Here is a 25,034-nt window from a genome sequence, read left to right on the forward strand (position 1 = left end):
AGTAGAGAGCCTCATACTTTAGCACATAAAGCCCCACCCACCTATACAAGATAGCGTCATTATGCTAAATTCTACTCCCCTAGTGCAAAGCACCCAATTTAGCAACAATTTCAAGGGGTTGGACCCTGTTTTACATGAGTTGTCCATATGTCTTTACTGCCTTAATAATAATCCCTGTAAATTTAGGAAAGAAAATTTAGTCTACTCAGGGAAAAGCTTAGTTATGAAGGTAAATTTGGTATTATTTCAAATATACTTACTTCATATATATACTTATACTTCAAGAGTTACTGAAATCTGGTGACCCACAATCAAGATGCCCTAAACTAGTGGAAATGCTATATCTCTGCCATCTTAAGTGTGAGTAAGATCCATCAGCACACGTTGTTGATAAAAAGTTACATAGTAACATGAACACAAGCAGCTAAGTTATTCAGGCCAGACCTGTTAATCAATTCTGTGATCCTGTTGGGTGGTTAACCACTGACCTATTCGTGTTAACCTGCAATCAACTTTGGCTTTGTTTTAAAATACTGTGTATAAGGAAATACTTTGTCGCCTGACTGTTGAAAATAGTTCCAGACCACTTCCTGGAGATTGACTGTTTAAAGGAAATTACTACAAGTATCAAAGATGGTAAACCAAACACACTGACATATGGTGTGTACCCCCTCTGACAGGATCTGCTCTTTTTTTAGCTTCCTTTTCCTTGTTGATTATGCAAATAACCCTTCGGGGCTCTGGGCTTCATAGATGTTAATGAAGGCTGGAGCCCCTCAGGCTCTTCTGTATAATTTTTAAAGCTTTTTATTATTAAAAACATGGTAACATGAATCTTAAACAGAAGTGGATCCTGTCAGAGGGGCACACACCAGTATGTCAGTGTTCTTGGTTTGCAATCCTTCATCCTGGTGGTAGATGTCCCTTAAGGTTCTAGATTCCCCTGTAGAACACTGTTGTTTGCAACCAGAGACTGAGCATATACCAAAGGTGCCCAGCTAAATTTATTCAAAGTAAGTTGCTTATGCTTTGTGCCCTTTAACCCCTTGCCGCCGAAGCCACTTTTCACCTTCCTTTCTTTTCAAATGTGTCACTATAATTAGTTATAACTTTGGTATGCTTTAACATTTCAAAGTGATTTTGAAATCGTTTTCTTGTGACACATTGTCCTTCATGTCAGTTGAAAAATTTGGGTGATATGTATTGCTTTTATTTATTTAAAAAATTATATTTAGCGAAAATTTGGAAAAATTCTTGATTTCTGAAATTCGAAATGATTTTTTCACACCTAGTCATAACAGCAAAATGACTTGATAACTAACATTAACCTGTCTGCTTTATGTTGACATTTCTTAACATTCCCCTTATTTTTGTAGGATTGTTAGGAGGCTTTGAACTTGCAATTTTTCACATTTCGTAAAAAAAAAGCGAAATCAGACTTTTGAGGGACCTGCTCAGCTTTCAAGTCACTTTTAGAGGCCTAAATGATGGTAAAACTCCATAAATTACCCCATTATAGAAAGTACACCCATCAACATATGTAAGATAACTTTTATCAAGTTTGTTAACCCTTTAATTGTTTTACAGAGGTTAAAACAAAATTGGGTGCAATTTCAAATTTTTTGGGGGCTAAATTAATGTATTTGTCAAAAAAATGTCACCCTCCCAGTCGTTAAGATACCAAAACGCTCCACAAAGTTTGATACCCGATTTCTCCCGAGTATGTCAATCCCCCGTGTGTGGTGGTGAACTACTGTATGGGCACACGCATGGGCATTGAAGGGAAGTAGTGCCATTCAGAGCAGATGTATATTGTCACTTTTTAAAGGCTATACAATCTTTATTTTATTTGGCAATTTTGACATACAAGGAGTAATTTTCTGTGAGATTAGATGCACTTTACATTTACTTCATTTTAGTGAGTCTTTAGCTTATTGATTAGATTTTATTAACTCTTGAATTTATTGAGGAAAAGAAAATCGTCAATTTTGGTTTCCCATTTTTTTCCACTTTTTTTTTTTTTATCAGGGAGTGAAGATAAAATATTCTCTTTACCGATCTAAAATTATTCCTGTAGCACACAATTACTTTACACATGAATTGACCATGGAAGACAACTTTAATGGAGATGCTTTCTGATAAGAAACCCTCTTTTATGTCATTCAAACAGTTATAGAGCAGTCAGATATTGGTTGTCCATATCTGTTTCAGATTTTTCAATATCATTTAACCTCTGTATTTTCTTAAAATTGTCACCATTTTAGCCCTTAACATACTTTGATAAAAGCAGAGGAAGAAGATACTGCATACATTACGGTAGTAACTCATGAATTTCAGATCATCAGTAGGAAATACCTATGCCTGGACACACAATCTCCTAGAAGCAGTCTGTTGATCACCGGAATATAGACACACAAAAATCATAAGATTAGAAGCGAGTGTCTTGTCTTTAAAAATTTCACAAAATCTTTATTTTAAATCCATTAAATGACCAAAATCATAGTAACTTGTGTTAGAAGCAACAGAGCTTCATTATCATAATGTTATATCTGTCATCAAGGTTTGTTTGCTTCATAATGCATCAAATCAAATGGTAGGTTTTATTTAAAGTGTCAGAAATGTGAAACCACATTCCTGAAGTGTACTTGCTTTTTGTTGGTCTAATTGTGTTTAAAATCCAGCTACAATGTATGTGATCCGGCTTTATAGGTCTCTGGTCAATATCGGTCTATTTTCACCTTGGTGTAACTTTATGTCAAGGTGAATAAATACATGCAGGCCGGATACAGTTATGTTCAGGTGATCGTATGGGCACAGACACTGTGCTTGGTATGATCATCACAATAACCCTGCTCTAAACCTTATGATTACAGTTACTGATAAGACCGATTGACCTTTTTAATGCCACTGTCAATATCGACAACAGCTATTAGTGGAAAGGTGTAGTTTTGTAGTTGGACTGAAAAGAACAGGCCATTAGTGAAAAAAGTTAAAAATAAAAAAATTACACACATCATACATCCAAAAAATAAAAATATCTTATGGTAAAATGTTTTTATTTTGCAAAAGTGTTAATAAATAAATAGCAGCAACTGTAAAATAAAATAAATACTAGTATTGTATGGTCCATGCACATGTTTTAAAGTATTTATACAATGTAACCAATAAGTCCCATAAAACTTCATCTTATCCCACAAAAAATGATCCCCTATAAGTATAAATTTACAAATGTGATTTTAGAAAAGCACTGAATGAATGTAAAATTTAAAGACTGTCCACACAATGGTGCAGGTGTTTAGCAGCTAGCAGAGGCTTTACCATTTCCCCCCAGGCTACTCTCCACTTGCAATGCTTTCTGGTAACCATGGGAAACTGTGTAGAACATCTAGAGTTGAGAAGAAGATTGTTGGAGTGGTTGTAGGACCTGTAGTGATGTCACAAGCATGTGCCGTATCACATGCTTCAGGATGTCCAATTACAAACATGCTGTCCTGATACATTTGAATTTCCCTGAGTGGAAAAGGAGAAGAAAATTGTAATGCAAAACACAAGCCCTCATATATTTAATTGGGAAAATAAAAAAGTTATGGCTTTTTCACTCCCCCTTTTGAATGTGAATCTGATCTGGGGAATTCCTTTTCCTCTACATAATGGGAAAGTGTTTTTCTCTCTCCCAACAAGTGGGCATAATGACTAATTATAAGGAACCAGTTATAAAATTCTTACCAGGTGGTACAGGGTCCCCTGGTAATGTGTTACCAAAAGATTACAGATTTTTTTTCATACATATTTTTTGCATAATTCTCTAGTATTATCGCTCTTAGTTGTTGTCATGTCTGTTGCTTTCTAATCACAGTGGGTTGGGCTGAAACCACTTACCTCTCCCATGCACCCATGGTGTCCACTTGCTTCTGTCTCCCGCAGTGAGTATGCTTCTGGGAAGCTAAGAGAAAGATACCTGTTTCGGCACTCTCTTAATCAATAATTTCCGCATTTAAAAAATGCAGATACTACTGATTCTTTCATACAGTAGGCTGGAGCATGAAGGAAAAAATTGCTGGAGCATGAAGGAAAAAATTGCACCAAAAAGCCAGTTAACTTGGAGGTGCCACCTCTGCAAATTGGTAGAACGAGCCTGGCAGTCCCCAATAACAATGTATGAAAATAATGTAAAAATATAGTATTTAAAATATAAAATCAGAACATAAAAAATGATTTAATAAGCAGGATGGATTTACCCATAATGCAACCTATGTACTAGGTTGTGGGGACAAAAATCTGCTCACGTTAAAAAATGAAATTGGTGAGACTTTCCTTAAAATCATAAACTATGAAGCAACAATGGCTGCTAACTGATTTATCACGCTGAAAATTACTCTTTAGAATTAAATGCTATAGTTGTAGTACCAATATTTCTTGGAATTTGCGTAAAGTTTCTGTTTTATCAATATTTGTCTACTGTGTATTAACAATATTTGAATAAACTTACACATAAAGAACTGCTGAATAAAAGCCAACATCACTTTTTTTTTTATAAAAATGCAACTTTAATAAAATATGTATAGTTTTATAAATAATAAATACAAATGCAGTAGAAACAATAGTTTCGGAATGTAATATAACCAGACAATTGTTCTATACATCCATCACCAGCTGCTTCCTATCTTCTAATCATTGAGTACCTTTACTATACTCCATTAAAGTGCTGATCATTTTACAATTGTTAGTGTTTTGTTGAAAGGGAACCTGTAAGCAGAAATCAGCCAAATAAAACTCCACCAGCGTGTAGTCAAACAGCTTTACACATTCCAGATCAAGTTTCTTCATGACCCAGTGTGATGGTATCATACAGAATATCAACTTTGAATTGGTAAAAAATGTTGTATATATAAAATGGTTGTGTAAAGTCACAGGGACAAAGAGTTTAGCGCTACATGCAACAGGATGCCACCTCTGCAGTGACTGACATCATGCACTCCAGCAGGGGAGCTGTTAATGCATGTCCCTGGAAGCAAAAGACAATGATTACATTGAAGGGAGTAACTTGACTTCAGCGTAGTGGTTTAATAAGTAAATTTCTTCTGACGGATTCCCCTTAAGTATAGATTATGGATGGTGCAGTCCCCGGGGTGACAAGTTATAGGTTGAACTTGATAGACCTGACTTTTATTAAACTGTTTCTAATATGAGTTGACTATTAATTATAATGAAAGAATACTATTAATATATAGCGAAGAGCACTTTTTTCATTCTATTGATTTTGTTAGATCCTATTGGCTTCTCTAGATGGAAAAAATGTAAATTGTATTGCAAAAGAGTAGATCTTGCAACTGTAGTTTGTCATTAGGTGTTATAAGCTCACAAAGCAGCAGCTTCTGACTGGACAAGCAGACTACATGATGTGCAACAGAAACTATGATGCTGAAACACATATGTCTGGCTGTTGGTTGGTGCCCCCCTAACTTACCGCCTGATCCCCTGCTATATTAGTGAATTTGAAGACAAATTATTAAAAAGCCTCTATAACCTGAGAACATCACTAACAAGCCTTAGGGCTTCACACTAGCCAAGTTTTGGTCCACTCCTTGGGATGGGACTTAGAGCACCATAAATTATATATATATATACATAGGGGCCCTGCTACCCTGCTACATAGCAGAACTGCTGCAGAAAGAAGAATGGTCTGAACAGCACCTTAGGAGTGTGGCACACGCACTGCCTATCCTTTTACATGCTCATATACACCAATACATTCTCATATACACTCAGTCATGTACACAAATACATGTTAATATACACTAACAGTCATATACAGAAATACATGCTCATATACACTCAGTCAGGTACACAAATACAGTATATGCTCATATGCACTCAGTCACATATACACCAATATATGCTCATATACACTCAGTCATATACACCAATACAGTATATGCTCATATACACTCACAGTCTTATACACCAATACATGCTCATATATACTCACAATCATATACACCAATACATGCTCATATACACTCAGTCTTATACACCAATACATGCTCATATATACTCACAATCATATACACCAATACATGCTCATATACACTCACAGTCTTATACACCAATACATGCTCATATACACTCAGTCTTATACACCAATACATGTTCATACACACTCAGTCATATACACCAATACAGTATATGCTCATATAAACTCACAGTCATATACACCAATACATGCTCATATACACTCAGTCATGTACACAAATACATGCTCATATACACTCAGTCACATATACACCAATACATTCTCATATAGACTCAATCATGTACACTAAAACATGCTCATATACTCTCACAGTCATATACACCAATACAGTATATGCTCATATACACTTACAGTCTCATACACCAATACATGCTCATATACACTCACAGTCATATACACCAATACATGCTCTTATACACTCAGTCCTATACACCAATAAATGCTCCTATACACTCAGTCATATACACCAATACATGCTCATATACACTCACAGTCATATACACCTATACATGTTCATATACACTCAGTCATATACACCAATACATGCTCATATACACTCACAGTCATATACACCAATACATGCTCCTATACACTCACAGTCATATACACCAATACATGCTCCTATACACTCACAGTCATATACAAATTGTTAAAAAGCCTCTATAACCTGAGAACATCACTAACAAGCCTTAGGGCTTCACACTAGCCAAGTTTTGGTCCACTCCTTGGGATGGGACTTAGAGCACCATAAATTATATATATATATATATATATATATATATATATATATATATATATAATGCATAGGGGCCCTGCTACCCTGCTACATAGCAGAACTGCTGCAGAAAGAAGAATGGTCTGAACAGCACCTTAGGAGTGTGGCACACGCACTGCCTATCCTTTTACATGCTCATATACACCAATACATTCTCATATACACTCAGTCATGTACACAAATACATGTTAATATACACTAACAGTCATATACAGAAATACATGCTCATATACACTCAGTCAGGTACACAAATACAGTATATGCTCATATGCACTCAGTCACATATACACCAATATATGCTCATATACACTCAGTCATATACACCAATACAGTATATGCTCATATACACTCACAGTCTTATACACCAATACATGCTCATATATACTCACAATCATATACACCAATACATGCTCATATACACTCAGTCTTATACACCAATACATGCTCATATATACTCACAATCATATACACCAATACATGCTCATATACACTCACAGTCTTATACACCAATACATGCTCATATACACTCAGTCTTATACACCAATACATGTTCATACACACTCAGTCATATACACCAATACAGTATATGCTCATATAAACTCACAGTCATATACACCAATACATGCTCATATACACTCAGTCATGTACACAAATACATGCTCATATACACTCAGTCACATATACACCAATACATTCTCATATAGACTCAATCATGTACACTAAAACATGCTCATATACACTCACAGTCATATACACCAATACATGCTCATATACACTCACAGTCATATACACCTATACATGCTCATATACACTCACAGTCATATACACCAATACATGCTCATATACACTCACAGTCATATACACCTATACATGCTCATATACACTCACAGTCATATACACCAATACATGCTCATATACACTGCTCCTCCTTCTTCTCTGTCCCAACCTGCAGTAATCTCCTGCATTCACATGGAGGGGGAGGATGGCTCTGAACAGAGTATGAACAGGGACAGAATAAGTGGCAGTTTTTGTCCTCAAAATCCCTCTAGTAGCCTGGTCTGTAGAGTATAAAGAAGCCCCTCCCTGGCTCCTGCTATCACACAGGGCTAGTTACCACCAAAGCTCTTCTCTTTCATTTCAAACAGGAGAAGGTCACGTGACCTTCTACAGCCAGTTCATTGGTTGATAGCTAAAAGGATCCTAATTAGATAATATATGACCTGTGCAGGGGAAGCAGAGGGCAGCCGGCATGAACTTCTGCTGGCTGATACAGCAGGTCACAGGCTGCCTCCTGAATCATCCAAGCTGTCATTCTGCCGCCTCCATCAGGCTTCTGATATCTGCTGCCTCAAGGAACATTTTCATCTTGCCTCATGGCAGATGCAGCCCTGTGTATGCAGGGGTGATGGATGCCAATGGTCAGTTGCCACTTTTGCCTTTCATCCAGCCTTCTGTCTTTACCTCAAGTGCAGTCACTTTTTACAATTAGTTTGATACCCTGTGTATGCATGTCTCTATTTTGTCACACAAATGAATAATACAAGCAGCGATAAGTAACTTACCTTTCCTACCATTATCCTAGCTACATTCAGTGTAATGAAACGTAATAAAATTTGATATAGTTTCTTGAACATTATTGGCTAGCTTAGTAACTGTAGGATATAAACATTATATATCACAGACACAAATTAATTTATGTTCTATACAGTATTTTTTGTAGAGACATGATAGATGTACTATAATGTTTTTTTAATATGTTGATTAAAGAAACTACAACGGCCAACTTACTATAAGCCAAAAAGAGTAAGCTAGTCTGAGGACTTATCCTCCAGATAGAAGTAGCTATTGTCCTTTTCTAATTATTTTGTAAACCTCGCTCTTATATAATGCTTATTATATCATTAGTACAAAAGAACCAAAAGTGAAAGACCCAATCAGCAGGTTATCTGTTACTTTAAATATCCTCTCATATACTAGCTCCCTGAAGGATCCTCTATTCTTTCTAGAGGGCTAGTTTAGCCCTGGAGACAAGAATGCATGTTCTGGATGTAGGACTATTTTCATATTTTCTCAGAATACCCTAGTGGACCGTCAAGTCTCCACACACCTACAAGGTGGCCTTAATTGGCAGTCTCCGTAAGGGGAACTCTTTCTTCCCAACACTAGTCAAAAGCCAAACCAGTTCCCCACGCTGTACTGACGAGACCCAATCAGGTCCAAACAGTGCTGTCTACAGTTGGGAATCTGTTCTTTCTGGAATAGATATACATGTACTGGTTTGGTCTTAATCCCGCATGATGTCATTAGGCTTTCTGAAGGTCTTGATGTCAAGGGAGCTGCTGTACAAGGTAGCTAAAGTAGGCATGGTTTTCCTTATCCCATCCTGGAAAGCCTATTTGCATATGTTCTGGATGTCAGCATCAGCAGGTAGTAATAAGAAAGTATCAATAGAGTAATATTCTTTTTCTTCTCCAAGTAGAACATTCAAACAGTCCATTCTATATCAACATTGTGGCAGTAAGTATAATACATTCATTTAAAAATCTGCATACACTCTTGAGCAACTTTGTAAGTAAACTACGAAATGCATATCATAGGATTTGTTAAGTACTTAACTCAGGGAATAGACAGTAATACTGTTCATTTATATTGTTCTTCCATTATCTTGGGTCCATTTAAACCTACCATATCCTGCTGGTATTTCCATAGTAGAATGTCCCATGTTAAGTACAAGTAACAAATAGTTTTTGGCAGTTCTAAAGGAGGTTGGTTTCTGTAGACATAAGTCACGTCAAGACTCCCAGTATCTCCTCCAAGAAATTTTAGATCAATGCTTCCATAATAGAAAGTAGTACAGATTGAAGACCTGGTTGACCCGGTTCAGTACATATTTAAAATACCGTAATATGAACTTTTCACAAAGAGGTTAGATTGGGTGCAGATGCTCTTAGAGATTCCACTGTTTTGTTCATTGGTCTCTTCTCTGTGGCCTCTAAATGAATATGGCACTGGCAGGTTGATGCCTTGCTGTAGGTAACTGAATGTTTATTGGTTCTCTTATACTTGGTAACATGACTGACAACTCTCTTTGTAATGAGGTAGAATATCTCACAAATACTTAGGATAATGCAGATGGCTGAGGCTGCTACCATAAAATAGGTAAAAACTTTCTTCTCAGTTGGTCGCGCAATATAGCAATCCACAATATTAGGGCAGGGTTCCACATTAGTACACTTGACAAGTCTTGGTAGGTCGAAGCTATCCCACATTGTATGAAGGATGTACAAGAATGTGATTTCTATACCAGTTTTGAAGAAAAGGCTAAAAAGATAGGTCCACCACAAACCACCATGTTTCTTGCCTGTGTTTTCATACAATTTATGGCAGTCATCTCCATTTTTTAACCTGTTCTTTTTCTCTCTGTCTTCTCTGTAGGCCACATGCATAATGACTAAAAGGGATGGGCAAGTCACAAATATGAGCTGTAAAGCCCAAAGTCGAATATGAGAGATTGGGAAATAGTGGTCATAGCAAACATTGGTGCAACCTGGTTGTCGTGTGTTGCAATCAAAATCTTTTTGTTCATCTCCCCATACTTTCTCCGCTGCAACCACATAGACGAGAACTCGAAATACAAATACCACTGACAGCCAGATTCTTCCAAAAGCTGTGGAATATTTGTTAACACCACTCAGGAGACCCTGAAATGTTTTCCAGTCCATTTTGAACTAGCTGCCTAAAGAGACAAAAATATTGGATTAATTTCCAACAATATTCAGAATTTATACTTATTTGTTTATTATGAAACATTTGCAAACCATGGTCATACAATATATTGCAACAGATTTAATAACTGTAAAATTCAGAGGATATTTTGTTTATTTTGTGCACTTCTGATCTTAGATGTAATTCAATTTTTTATGTAACCCCTTTACTGGAGTGAGATTTAGACAATTTTTGTGACAATTTAAATTTTAAATCTGTTGAAAAATCTGACTTAAATTTGCACCATATTTATCAAAGGAACTTATGCTGAGGAATAAATCTGCTACAATTTTTTAACTGTCTGGGATCTTTGCAGCAACATATTTGTATGCATTGATGTATCTTAACCACATTTAACCATGTCCTTGGACACTTAGCATTCAGGTTATTAAATCTTTCTATACATCTGGCACCTTTTAATATATGGCCCTCTAGTCTAGTACAAAAAATGTCTCAGAGAAACTGATGACACAACTGGTCAATTAGTTTCCCGTTAACTTAGTTGTACTGATTGAGGTTATCAGTTCAGAGCCATGGCATCAGTTTTTATTGTTATTTTCCATTGTTATAGTTTTTAACGCTGTGTATGATACAATATTATAAGTATACATATAATCTAATTTGTGTCTCATGTTTTCATCAAGTCACATGTTATACCAACCCGTCTATACTTTCATAGCATTCTTAAGATGGTTTTTATTCCTGGTACATTACCAATTCAGTCAACAGGAATACCAAGCTACAGATCATATTATATCTATATATAAACCTATATGTTCAAATGTTAATTATATCTGAGGGTAGTTATAATTATAGTCTTTGTGGCAGAAAGTCACAAAGGTCTGAAACACTGTAGTGATTAAGTTTCAGTTTTAATGCACGTTGAAAGTAGAATTCACACAATGTAGACCGACATCTGAGAATTATTTCTTCTATTGTCAATAGTGATTTTTTTCTGTTAATTGAAGGAGTTGCCTGGCCCCTCGTGCATTATTCATACTGATGACTTATCCATAGAAGAAGTTATCAGTATGTAATAGGCTGGATTTCTTTACTTATATCCTGTACTGATTCAGCTTCCTGAACTATACAATGGAAAATGTCAGAAGTAGACTCTGTCCATGTAATAAGGGGCCCTGCAGCTTTTCTCTTGACTCTGACAGACTGTATTTGAGTTGGCTAAGTAACAATCCTGGTCCATGCACCACTACTGTGTCGCAATCAGTCAAAGCTCTATAATACAGACACCTTCCTTGTATGGAGAGGGTTTATCCTGTGAGCCCTCTTTATACACCCCTAATGACATTATGATGTACATGAACATCATAGTGTGTTAATGGGTTAAATTGTTTTGTCCTATGATTTTCCAGAAGCTTTTTTACTTTATAGAAAAGGGCCTTAGGAAAGGCCTAAACATTTACCAAACCTAGAACATAAATCTAAAAATCCACAATCTAAGAAAATATGCTCCAAAAACATAACCTCTGGCTGCAGGGTTTTTTTGCATATATTTTTGACCATAATATGGTCAAAAATACTCTGGGGGGAGATTTACAAATCTGTCTAGAAAAAACAGTCAATAGAAACAAATCACAGCACAGCTTTTTCTTCAAGATTTTTTTCCGGTCTAAACCTATTACTGACCTATTGATATTAATAGGTCATCAATATGAGACTGACAATGGTGTGATAGTTGGTACCCTGTTTGCAGGTTTACTGAGGCTCCATTCGCTTTAATGAAAGCTGAGCTGCTGAATATCTCTATGCCTTATCCCTACAGATCTCATGGTATTTAAAAGTATGGACGGAAAACTTTTTTTATATTTGTTAATTAGAACAATAACACTCTATATGAAAAGCCATGAATTAAACTATCTATGTCTACTGATCATTATCTCTGTCTATTAGTAATTGATCCTTTGACCTCTAATAAGTATATCATAAATAATTGTTCTGTTCTAGTAACCTAGACTTACTGGCATCTGGGTTTTTGTATTGTCTCTGGTTATTTAGTCACTGCATGTGACAAATTAGATATGCACATGATCTCAAATTCTAAAATGAAGGCATGAGATCACGTGTTGGGGTGAGGCCTTATTCAATATGTGTGGAAGCCAAAATATACAAATATCAGGTACTAAGTAAGTGGAAGTGAAAGGCTTAATTAAAAAAATTAACTTGTTGTGAAGTTCTATACATTCTCTGGGAACAAAACAAAACCAAAAGATTGGTGTGTAAATGGCCGAAAAAAAAAGAATCAGAAAAACATGTAAAAACCCTGAATTTTTATTATTGAGCATACTATAAAACAGTAAAAAAAATGCTAAAAAACACACAAAGTGTGTGTTTATTTTTGAGCATGCTCAATAGTAAAATATCAGGATTTTTACACGTTTTTCTGATTCTTTGATTTTTTTTGGGCCTTTTACAAACTGATCCTCTGGTTGTGTTTTGTTCATGTTTGTTGTGGTATGGACTCCATTACTACATGATTTATGATTTAATTGTGCCAGTTGTGTTTTTGCTAGTATATGTTCTCTATATCACAATGAAGTACTGAATGTACTGCATTATATTGACTCATTGGGGCAGATTTACTTACCCGGCCCATTCGCGATCCAGTGGGCGCGTTCTCTGCACAGGATTCGGGTCCGGACGGGATTTATGAAGGTAGTTCCTCCGCCGTCCACCAGGTGGCGCTGCTGCGCTGAAAATCATCTGAACGGAATACAACGAGCTGGACCAGGTGAAGGTAAGCGCTTTCCAAGCGACACATTTTCAGTTTTTAAATGCAGCGGTTTTTCCGAATACGTCGGCCACACCCCTCGATTTCTGTCGCGTGCATGCCGGCGCTAATGCGCCACAATCCGATTGCGTGCGCCAAAATCCCGGGGCAATTCAGGTACAATCGGCGCAAATCGGAAATATTCGGCTAACACTTCGGGAAAACGCAAATCGGGCCCTTAGTAAATGACCGCCATTGAGTTTTTCTATGGTAAAAAAGATTCTACACTGATAAATACAAAGCACAGCACTGAATGGGGGGGGGGGGATATATTAATTGCGTCTATGGAAAGCATAAAGTAGTGCACGGCTGTAAGTAATTAATGCGCAGATGGAACTAATCAGTCGGGCGACATAAAAATGGTGACACAAATGAGATGGGCGCCAAAATCTTACATGGACTGAGCCTTTTTTTCTTTTTCTTTTGATTTCAGACCACTTTTTTCCTGGTCTGTTCTGCACCAAAAGTTGCACCTAAAAAACTCCACATAAATGTAGTCTGATGTAGAAAATATAGGCCATGCCCACTTGCACCAAAAAAGATGGACAAGTCGGTATAGTCGGAAACATCTGTTCTTTCTGGCGCAAACACTTTATAAATGACCTGCAACAGGTTTGTGCCAAAAAACACGAGTTCCCGACCCTTTTTTGGTGCATATACGATAATACATCTGCCTCATCGACTTACTATTTCTGTTGCTGTATTAAAGTACATTGTTGCTTATCTACAATTATATACATATAGAAGGGAACATCACACCCAGTTTAAATAAGCACATAAAAAGCTAACCATTTTAATATCAGTAATATGCCTGATAACAGTATTTGCTTTGTCAATGAATGGATTTTCCTGAGTACTGGCAGTTCATATGAGAAGAGTAAATATACTATGCAGTCTGTTAGTGTTTTGTATCCAGTCAGTGGATTTGGTTTCTGGGAATCTTGGGTGGTAGGCACTGCACTGTAGGATCTTTTTATCAGATTAAATGTAGATTGCAGGTGTTTAAATAGCTAGTTTCTAATACTTGAATTTACAAATATTTGGGCAGATTTACTTATGTTTTTGAAAGCTAGAATGTGACACAAAGCAATCCACAATTTGTCACACGTCAAACGATTATATCAATTTAGTAGGTTTTCTTTCCAATTACATATACAATGAGTAATCAATAGGCAATGTAACTTAACAGGCACCCTATTTATACTGTACTATATCATACAAGCTAAGCCTGTAGTCCCTGCCAAACTGTGATCATGATTTATACCTCTGCTCTGTGGTTGGTCTGGGGAATCCAGCCAGAACCCACATAGAAACAAAAATAAAAAATGTCACAGAATATACTGGTAAAATGCTTTAAGTACCAGCTGCCACTTATGATGTTTTATTTCCGTTACAAACATTTTAAATGATTTAACAATGTGCAACTCAATAATGTTTACTCTTGACTCCCACTGTATTCCCAAAAGAGGATGCCAATAGGATACTTTTTTCTTACTAGTAGAAGTTGTATTAACAGTTGATATTTTCATATCCATGTCACATACACTGCACGGAAAGAAATGGCCATTGCACAACTGACTATCTGCACACTCTTATCCTGTATGTTCCACGTGTGTAAGTCTTCCGGCTCTCTAGAGCAGTTCATGACCAGAGAAGTTCCCTGCATTTCTGCATGATGACACAAAGGTTACATTGCTATTCCTTTACTCAGGTAACCATTGGCAAAGAGCGGAGTGGTTAAATGTTTGTTCACTGAGAAGTAAAAAAAATATGCAGCAGACAAACATCTGGGTGTAACGTTTCATTCATGGAACTTGTTGAGCCGGTTTGTACAAAAACGAATTTTCTGCATTGTCAAGGGGAGAAATGAAGAGAAAAGTATGGAAAAAGTGACATAGGGGACATTTGTATTAGAAATAGTCAGGTGCCTGAGGTGTGTAGTTAACCTCTTTGTCCAGGTATGAGCCATTTGGCTTTGTATAATGAGTGGATATGATGACATAAAATAGGTGAAATAGGATAAGGGAGTAGGTGTCTCAACAATAGAAGTTTACCTGATCACTCAGCTTGAAATGGATGCTTTCTTGTATGGGCAACACCCTTTATTGAGGCATTTTTTTTCTCACGCCCTGAAACAGACACAATACAAGACTTCTCTCTCAGAGCAGCCTCGTTGTGTTTATTCTGTTTATGACTATTACAAGAGACAATGGAACCGTATAGTAAAAAAAAAAAAACCAGCATAATGACTTCTGTCATCTACTGATTCCAATTTTCATGACTTTTTTGTTCATTGTTTTCATCTTGTATGCAGTTCATACAGTCTTTATAAGGCTATTGTGGAAAACATAATGTAACATTTGCTTTAAACCAACAGATTTTTCTTCTATCGGATTCTGTATGCATTTTTAATATATCTGGGAAATAAAAACACTCTTAATAAAACTTAGAGTCCACCTGTGAAGCCATGTGGCGAGTAACAGCCATTGATTCTCCACTGGGAGATTCTGGAAAAACGGTTTCCAGGATGGGATTAAGAAAACATTGCCTCTTAGCTACCTTGTAAGGGTAGTTTCACATTGGTGTTGTTTTCACATCATTGATTTTTCACTGAACAGATTTTGGCCTATGGACACATACATATTTGTTTCCTCTTCCTGGTTTCAGTGATTTTTCACTGACGCCTTAGTGAACCATTCTTTTTAAAGGAATTCTACCACTAATATACTAAATAAAAGCTTAACATACTCACTTAACATTTTCTTCATCTTGATCCCGGCCATGGTCTTTAATCTTGACACACTGGTATAGCCTGAACAAAGACTTATTAAAAAGCAAATGATGTCCGGCACACTGGGCTGCTAAGTATTCACGCCTCCTGGCACTTCACGCCTCTTGCGTGATAGATGACTCTCTCTCCCATGTTGGAGATGAAGGTGGCATCACGCAGGAGGCATGAAAAATTAGAAGCCCAAGAGCACCGGACATTGTGTCCCAAGTTATTTTTTCAGTTGATCTGGACGTGTCAGGTTTGAAGAAAACCACCGCCAGGATCAAGATGAAGAGAACATTAGGTGAGTATGTTAAGCATAGTTTAGCTTGAGTTTATATTAGTGGTAGATTTCCTTGAATGGGCTTTTTCACGCTTTTGCACAGTTTTTTTTCACTGATCCAATGTTGTCAGTGAACACAAACAGAACTTAAAGAGAACCTGTAGGGACCTCATTTTCACTAAAGACAGGATGCAGAAGCCCATTACAGCTGCATTGCAACTATGCCCTTCAGCTTTCTCTAAAAATTTGCATTACAACATAATTGTGTGTTATAACTTAGCTTGCACCCTGGCAGAATCCTCTGTGTAGTCCCAGAGGTTGGCTTTGGTTTGGATGCATTTTAAATAAACAACATGTGACTTGTCTCTGCTGTGCACTCATTCCTCTCAGCCCCCACCTTTTGTGCTCCTGTACAGCTCCTCACTCCTGCTTCTTCACTCACAGGAACAGAACTCATAGCCTGGTGAGCTGACATCAGTGGAGGAGGGAAGAGCTATACAGAAGCACAAAGGTGGGGGCTGAGAGCTGAGGAGAGAGAGGCACACCAAAGCCAACCAAAGCCAATCCCTGGGACTAAACTGTGGATTCTGTCAGGAATTCTATCACACACATTTTTATTCTAATGCAAATGTTTAGAGAAGGCAGAAAGGCGTATTTGGAATGCAGGTGTGATGGACCTCTGCAACTTGTCTTTAGTGAAACCTGTCCCTTTAAGTGTAAAACAGCACATTAAAAAGAATGGTTCAGTAAGGCATCAGTGAAAAATCACTCAAGCTGGGAAAATAAAAACAATCTGTATGTATCCTTAGCCAAAAAGGTTCAGTGAGAAATCAGTAATGTGAAAAAATGCCAAAATGAGTTCATTGGCATATTTCACAGATTCCTCCAGTGGAGAATCAATGTCTGTATTGCTTGGAGAGGTGGCCTTTAATGACAAAGTCTCCTTAACCCCTTCACGCTCCGCGGCGGATATATCCGCCACGGAGCGCAGTGACTTAGCGCTCAGTGGCGGATATATCCGCCACGGCGCTTATGCCGGTTCGGCTCTGGATCAGAGCCGAACCGGCATCGGGAAACACGGGGTGCCGGCTGTAACTAATAGCCGGCACCCCAGTGTAACACCCGCGATCGGAGTTGTCTCCGATCGCGGGTGCTTAACCCTTTAGATGCCGCGGTCAGCGCGACCGCGGCATCTAACAAGTATCTGGGGGGTCTTTCCCCCACGATCGGCCCCCCCGAACCGTTTTCGGGGGGCGCCGATCGTTGCTATAGTAACTCTGGGGTCCGATCTGGTCCCCAGAGTTACTAGCAAGAATTGCCAGTAAGATGGCGTCTGTGACGTCATCTTACTGGCAAAGTGCCAGCCTATGCAAGTGCATAGGCTGACACTGATAATACTCTGCAATACATCAGTATTGCAGAATATTATCATGAAGAAGCAATCAGAAGATTGCTTCTTCATGTACCATGGTATAAAAGTGAAAAAGTAAAAAAAAAAGTTATTCAATAAAAAAATAAAGTCATAAATCACTAAAAATGCCCCAAACCCCCAAAACATATAAAGAGACATATAACTCAAAAAAAAAGTCTAAATCATAACACAAACCCCACATATATAGTATCACCGCGTCCGTAACAACCCGTAGAATAAAAGTAAATCATTATTGAACCCCCACGATAAACGCCGTAAAAAAAAAATGTTATAAACCCTCCAAAAATTATGATTTTTACCTTTTCAATCCCACAAAAAATGCTATAAAATGCGACCAAAAAACCATATGTACTCAGACATGATACTGGTGCAAAGTACAACATGTCCCGCAAAAAACAAGCCATCAACCAGCTCCGTAGCCAAAAACGTAACAAAGTTATGCCACTTGGAAGATGGCAATACAAAAATTATAGATTTTTCCCCACATTAGGGTTTTGTTTGACAAATTTAGTAAAACGTAAGAAAATATATTCATGTCTGGTATCCCCGTAATCGTATCGACCCATAGAATAAAGATAACAGGATTATTAGTCTATACGGTGAACACCAAAAAAAAAAAAAGTCAAAAATCCAGTACAGAATTGATGCTTTTCTACTCCTGCCCTCAAAAAAAGTTCCTAAATTTTCAACAATAGGTGATACCAACCCCAAAATGGTAACAATGGAAAAAGCATCTCATCCCGCAAAAAAAATGCCGTCACATGGCCCCAATAACGAAAAAGCGAAAATTTTATAGCCTTCAAAAGGGGCCAATGAGGAAACTAAAATCCTGGCAGCTGCAGCGCCCTCCTTCCCTTCTGCGCCTTGCTGTGCGCCCATAAAACAAGTCACAGCCACATGTGGGGGGTCGCTGCACTCAGGAGAAATTGCAGAACAAATTGTATGGTGGGTTTTCTCTTTTTATATTTTGGAAATGTGTAAATTTTAGGGCTAAATGAACGTATAAGGGAACAGTATGACCATTCTAAATTTCACCTCCATTTTGATTCAATTACTATGAAGATCTCAAGGGGTTAACAATCTTCGTAAAAGCTGTTTCTGATAGCTTGAGGGGTGCAGATTTGAAAATGGGTAGATTATATAGGGGGTTTTGATGCTAAATATGTAAAATTTCATTCAAAACTGTATTTATCCCCAAAATAGTCAATTCTGAAAATCCGGAAAAGCGATATTCTATTTGTAGGCCGCGTGACGTCAAAATAAATTATCCAAACATTTCAGAAATTATGAAAATGTAAAGTAGACAAATGGGAAATGTTATTCTGCAAGTTATTTGGGTGGTAAATCTATCTGCCTGAAAACGCAATGATTTTGAATTTCGAAAATGGCAAATTTTTCAAAAAATTTATCATATTTTCTTTTTTTTTGTAAATAAACGCAAAACTTATCAGCCAAAATTTACCACTAAAATGAAGTACAACATGTGGGGAAAAAACAATCTCAGAATCGTTTTGATAAGTAACAGTGTTCAAAAGTTATAACCATATAAAGCGACGCAGGTCAGAATCCAAAAAATCGGGCTGAGCCTTAAGCTGTAAAATGGCTGCGTCCTTAAGGGGTTAAGAACAGCACTTACTTTCCCCACCTACTTTCTATTCGCTAACCTCTCTCTCACTAAATCAGTTCCCTACTCTGTAATGACCAGATGCACATGTATTGAAACAGTGCGGTAAACAGTTTGTTCCCTATGGAATAGATATACTGGTATGTAGACTTTCTGAAAAAGTTACGCTTGACCTTAAGGGGGCCATGTCACTAGGTGGAAATGTTTTCCTTACCCCATCATGGAAAACATACACTCACCGGCCACTTTATTAGGTACACCATGCTAGTAACGGGTTGGACCCCCTTTTGCCTTCAGAACTGCCTCAATTCTTCGTGGCATAGATTCAACAAGGTGCTGGAAGCATTCCTCAGAGATTTTGGTCCATATTGACATGATAGCATCACACAATTGCCGCAGATTTGTCGGCTGCACATCCATGATGCGAATCTCCCGTTCCACCACATCCCAAAGATGCTCTATTGGATTGAGATCTGGTGACTATGGAGGCCATTTGAGTACAGTGAACTCATTGTCATGTTCAAGAAACCTGTCTGAGATGATTCCAGCTTTAAGACATGGCGCATTATCCTACTGAAAGTAGCCATCAGATGTTGGGTACATTGTGGTCATAAAGGGATGGACATGGTCAGCAACAATACTCAGGTAGGCTGTGGCGTTGCAACGATGCTCAATTGGTACCAAGGGGCCCAAAGAGTGCCAAGAAAATATTCCCCACACCATGACACCACCAACAAGAAACGTTGATACAAGGCAGGATGGATCCATGCTTTCATGTTGTTGACGCCAAATTCTGACCCTACCATCCGAATGTCACAGCAGAAATTGAGACTCATCAGGCCAGGCAACGTTTTTCCAATCTTCTACTGTCCAATTTCGATGAGCTTGTGCAAATTGTAGCCTCCGTTTCCTGTTCTTAGCTGAAAGGAGTGGCACCCGGTGTGGTCTTCTGCTGCTGTAGCCCATCTGCCTCAAAGTTCGACGTACTGTGCATTCAGAGATGCTCTTCTGCCTACCTTGGTTGTAACGGGTGTCGATTTGAGTCACTGTTGCCTTTCTATCAGCTCGAACCAGTCTGCTCATTCTCCTCTGACCTCTGGCATCAACAAGGCATTTCCGCCCACAGAACTGCCGCTCACTGGATGTTTTTTCTTTTTCTTTCTCTGTAAACCCTAGAAATGGTTGTGCGTGCAAATCCCAGTAGATCAGCAGTTTCTGAAATACTCAGACCAGCCCTTCTGGCACCAACAACCATGCCACAACCATGCCAAGGCACTCAAATCACCTTTCTTCCCCATACTGATGCTCGGTTTGAACTGCAGGAGATTTTCTTGACCATGTCACCGCCATGTGCTTGGCTGATCAGAAATTAAGTGTTAACGAGAAGTTGGACAGGTGTACCTAATAAAGTGGCCGGTGAGTGTATTTGCACATTTTTAATATCTGTAATGTCCTACGGACAGAAAAAAATCATCATTTGTTCCCTAAAATTTGGTTCTTTTGATGGCAATGATGTGGATTCTTGCCTGTACCACTCAGATAATCAGTTACTTCAAAGGTAGCTGCAGATGAAGGAATATTTCTGCACTGATTTTTTGGTGCAGATTTTTTTAATCTGCAGCATTTCTGCCTGCCTGGTGATCTGTACTGTGCACAGTTACTCAATTATCTCTTCAATTCACTATATACTTGCACACCGGAATACATGCAGTATTGCCTTTATTATACCATTGTGGGACCCTTATCAAATATTTTCCAGCTGAACAACCATTGTAGTCCCTTCACACTCCTACATGTTTGGTGTAGAGGTGCAGAGGCTTTATGAAGAAGGCTCACGGGCTGAGCCCTCTTCATACAGAGGTGGGGTTTGCTGCATATTGCAACCGCTAATACTGATCACGGGTATCAACCCTGCCAATGCCGTCGTCGGAGTTTAAATGATGGCGGCACATAGTCGCTCCCCTGAACATCAACCGAGCGATCGGTTGTCATGGCAGCCCGAGTCTTTGTCAGACCCAAGGCTGTCTGGTTTCTGCACATTCATTACAATCAGCCACTGGCTCATTTTAAAGTATACTGTGTAAAAATGCCTTATATGCAGTTTATGGCAGGAACGATCAGACCATCTATTATTTAAAAAATAATAACAAAATGTACTAAATAGTAAAAAGAACAAACACGTTAGGTATCGCCGCGTCTCAAAATGCCAGATCTATCAAAATATAAAACTGGTTATTGCCGGCGGTGAGGCACATAGCGTAAAATAGCCCAAAATGTCCGAAACTTGACTTTGACACAATTTTAAATCACATAAAAAATGTAATAAAAAGTGATCAAAATATTGCATAGCCATCAAAATGGTAGCAATGAAAACATCAGCGCATTTAGCAAAAAAAATGTATTAAAATACAAGGAAACCTGTATAAATTTGGCATCACCGCAATCGTACCGAACCAAAGAATAAAGCAAAGGTGTTATTTGGGGCGAAGAGTTAAAGTCGTAAAAACTGAGCCCACGAGAAACTGACGCAAATGTGTTTTTTTCCAATTTCACCACATTTTAAATATTTTTCACTGCAAAGTAAAATTTGTTATGCAGAAAATAAGCCCTCAAGCAGCTCTTTACACGTAAAAATTAAAAAGTGATGGATATTAGAAGGTGGAGAGCCACAAATGAGCAAAAAAAACCCTGCATCCTAAAGGGTTTAAAGATCTTCAAAGATGGCCCTAAAGGTGAAGAAGACCTACTACCATTCTTTTCTCCCCACTCACCCAATTCTGGAGCATCTTTTCTTGGAAAACTGTGTGTTTTATTATTTTCTGTGGTAAAGGGTATGTGTTTGTAAACAGTCTGTACGGGAAGTATTGATTTGGTGCTTACCCTCAACTTGCAAGACTACATGTCAATTTGTTTGTCCATATATTTCTAGGAGGAACAGATGCATGCTACAGTGCAGATATAAGTATATATGCCTACATTATGCCAGGAGGGTTGACAGGTCCTCTTTCAAAGGAATTTTTAAAGCATCTTGAAAAGCGAGATTGGTGGCCTTTAAAGCACATTTATTATAGTAAGGTTAGTCTACTGCTCCAACACTATGAGGGAGATTTATCATCAAGGTAAAACTATTCTAGTTGCCCATGGAAACCAATGAGAGCTCAGCTATATTTTCTATAAACAGCTGTGGGAAAATGAAAGCAGAGCTCTGATTGGTTGCCATGGGCAACTAGAAAAGTTCTGCTCTAAGAGACTTGTGATAAATCTCCCCCATAAATTATAACTCTATCCATTTCTTTGGAATGATGCTCTACATTTTTTCTAAACTGAGGGCCCCCGTAGATATGAGACAAATGTTGGTTGATGATTTTTGTGGGACTGTCTGACATGACATGTGTTGTGTAACAAACTGTTTATCCTATTTATTAAAAATGTTAGACAAATGGATTCGAATATTGGGCACCTCGAACTGATTGTAAATGAAAGACCTTCCTTTTACCATCTGTTTCCATCCAATTGCCTTTCGTTGTTTATGATGTCAAAAATAGTACAACAGCCAGCATAATTTTTGCTGTAATAAATATTGAAATTAAGATGGAGTGTTATGTACTGGGCCTTTTCTTTTTTTACTGTATGTTTAACTGTATTACATTACCTGCATATCACAGTATACACATATTACTGTTTTGCCCACAGGTAGAAGAGTAGATAATATTTAATCATATCAGGGTGGTTCTTCTAGTGACTGCCTCCAGCTTCCATAAACTACTGTAATGCTTTCTCATTAACCTCACTTTTCCCATTCTATACGCCCTGCTCCTTCAAAGACGGACGCTACTGAAACGTTGGCATCCTGTAGAATAAATAAACCTAAATATGTAAGCTTAACTGAAATACAAAAAAAATATACATGCAGTATAAGGAGAACCTGCCAATAATAAAGTTTGCTTTACAATTTACAGTGACTTAAGACACATGTTTATGTATTAAAATATATAAGTATAATTACATATATTTATTTAGTAATATATTAAGTATATACATTTATGAAACATTGTCCCAATATGCAGCTTGTTAGCAAATAAAATGAATGGTCATATATATATATATATATATATACATATATGTATATATAGTAAATATTTATATATATATTTTAAGAGAAATGCCTTTCTGTGCTGTTTATTTTGTCCTAGTCAATGAGTTGAAAACGCTTAGCAGTTACTTTATTAATGCTATAAGTACATAGGCAGAAAATACCCTCAATGATCCCTCTGAGCTCAAGACAAGCAACTAGATACTAGTCACTGGATTGTTTGATTTCCAACATTATTATTATACTGGTTAATTGTATTAAATTGCTTATAATACAACAATAAACCATGTTGTCATATATCAAACAGAAATAATACAAAAATATACATACTGTATTAATATTTTGTTAGAACGTTCATTTAACAAACTTCATAATAGCAAATGCATGAACCAATTGTAATCTGTATTAATGTGTAGTTCATACATCTTTATATTATTATCGAGTGCTGTATTGAGAATTGTGTACTATAGGGAGGTTATCTAAAGATATAAATGCAAAATCACTGCTAGGTCAAATTCCTTTGTGCAATACAAAGTACATAGACATCTCATTCTCAAATCACTCTCATGGTTTTCAATGTTTCTATTCACTTTGTGAATCCTTCATATTGCAGTCATTGTTTACTTCTACATTGTGTAGCAGTAAATAGAGGACTATTGTGAATTATATAGTATTAGCTAGTCCAGAATTACTCTACAATGTATACACAGTAATACTTATAGGAATTGAAAACAACTAGAGTAGTATGGCAGATGTAACACCTGTACAAGATAGAAAAGTCTCATGTGTGATCTCAAATATTAAGACCAGATATCCCCTTAACTTCACAAATGAATTGCTGGAGTCCTACCTGTATGGCAGAGGTAAGAGAAGGGTCGTAATAGACTTGTATCTAATAGCGTTGCACAGTCCGTGACTCCTTCAGATCCTTACAAGGTGTGGCCAAGGAAATACCTTACAGGTTGTATCGTGTAAAGACTTAAAGCAGGTGATTGGTTCAGAGGGAAAGTAGAAAACCTGCAATTTACGTAGTCTTCTAGAAAAACTTTATTTATTTTGTTGAAACCACGCAGGACCCTGTAGAGAAATATGTAAATGTTACATGGGATGACTGAGATATGTTTTAAATAATTTTTATCCACCAACAATTTATTCTTTTTAAAAAAGACATTTGACTAAATTAAGAATGTGTAATCCAATTTCTTTCCTTCCTCAAGGATTCACTTTCATACACACAAATACAAATACAAATCTTATACACTTTGTTGAAAAAAAAGTGGAAAGCAGATTTTGTCCTTTAATTGGCTCATCTTTTGGTTGGAGTTATATGCTATAGAGTATTTTTTTTTGTTCTTTATGCAAAACTGCTGTAGGACAGCAGAACATATAACCCTAATTATCAGGGGTGAACCTAGACTTTCTGCTGCCTAAGGTGAGCTATAGAAAGACGCCCCCCCTCCATATATGTAATAT

At 37.4% G+C, this 25,034-nt stretch overlaps 1 protein-coding gene across 1 annotated transcript; it reads right to left on the reverse strand.

Moving 5' to 3' along the window:
• Positions 1–3,549: 3,549 nt before the first annotated feature.
• On the reverse strand, positions 3,550–24,569 carry LOC140118602 (gap junction beta-3 protein-like). The gene is made up of 4 exons (XM_072136722.1): positions 24,412–24,569; positions 4,084–10,545; positions 3,959–4,019; positions 3,550–3,908 (listed from the first exon to the last, which is right to left on the reverse strand). The coding sequence occupies exon 2, from the start codon at positions 10,529–10,531 to the stop codon at positions 9,725–9,727; it is 807 nt and encodes a 268-aa protein (XP_071992823.1). The 5' UTR covers positions 10,532–10,545; positions 24,412–24,569; the 3' UTR covers positions 3,550–3,908; positions 3,959–4,019; positions 4,084–9,724.
• Positions 24,570–25,034: the final 465 nt, after the last annotated feature.

This window comes from Engystomops pustulosus, chromosome 2 (genome assembly GCF_040894005.1).
Source record: "Engystomops pustulosus chromosome 2, aEngPut4.maternal, whole genome shotgun sequence".
NCBI lineage: Eukaryota > Metazoa > Chordata > Amphibia > Anura > Leptodactylidae > Engystomops > Engystomops pustulosus.

What these genes read in the sequence shown, in the direction of transcription:
- LOC140118602 (XM_072136722.1), bottom strand. Translation starts at nt 10,531, where the DNA reads ATGGACTGGAAAACATTTCAGGGTCTCCTGAGTGGTGTTAACAAATAT.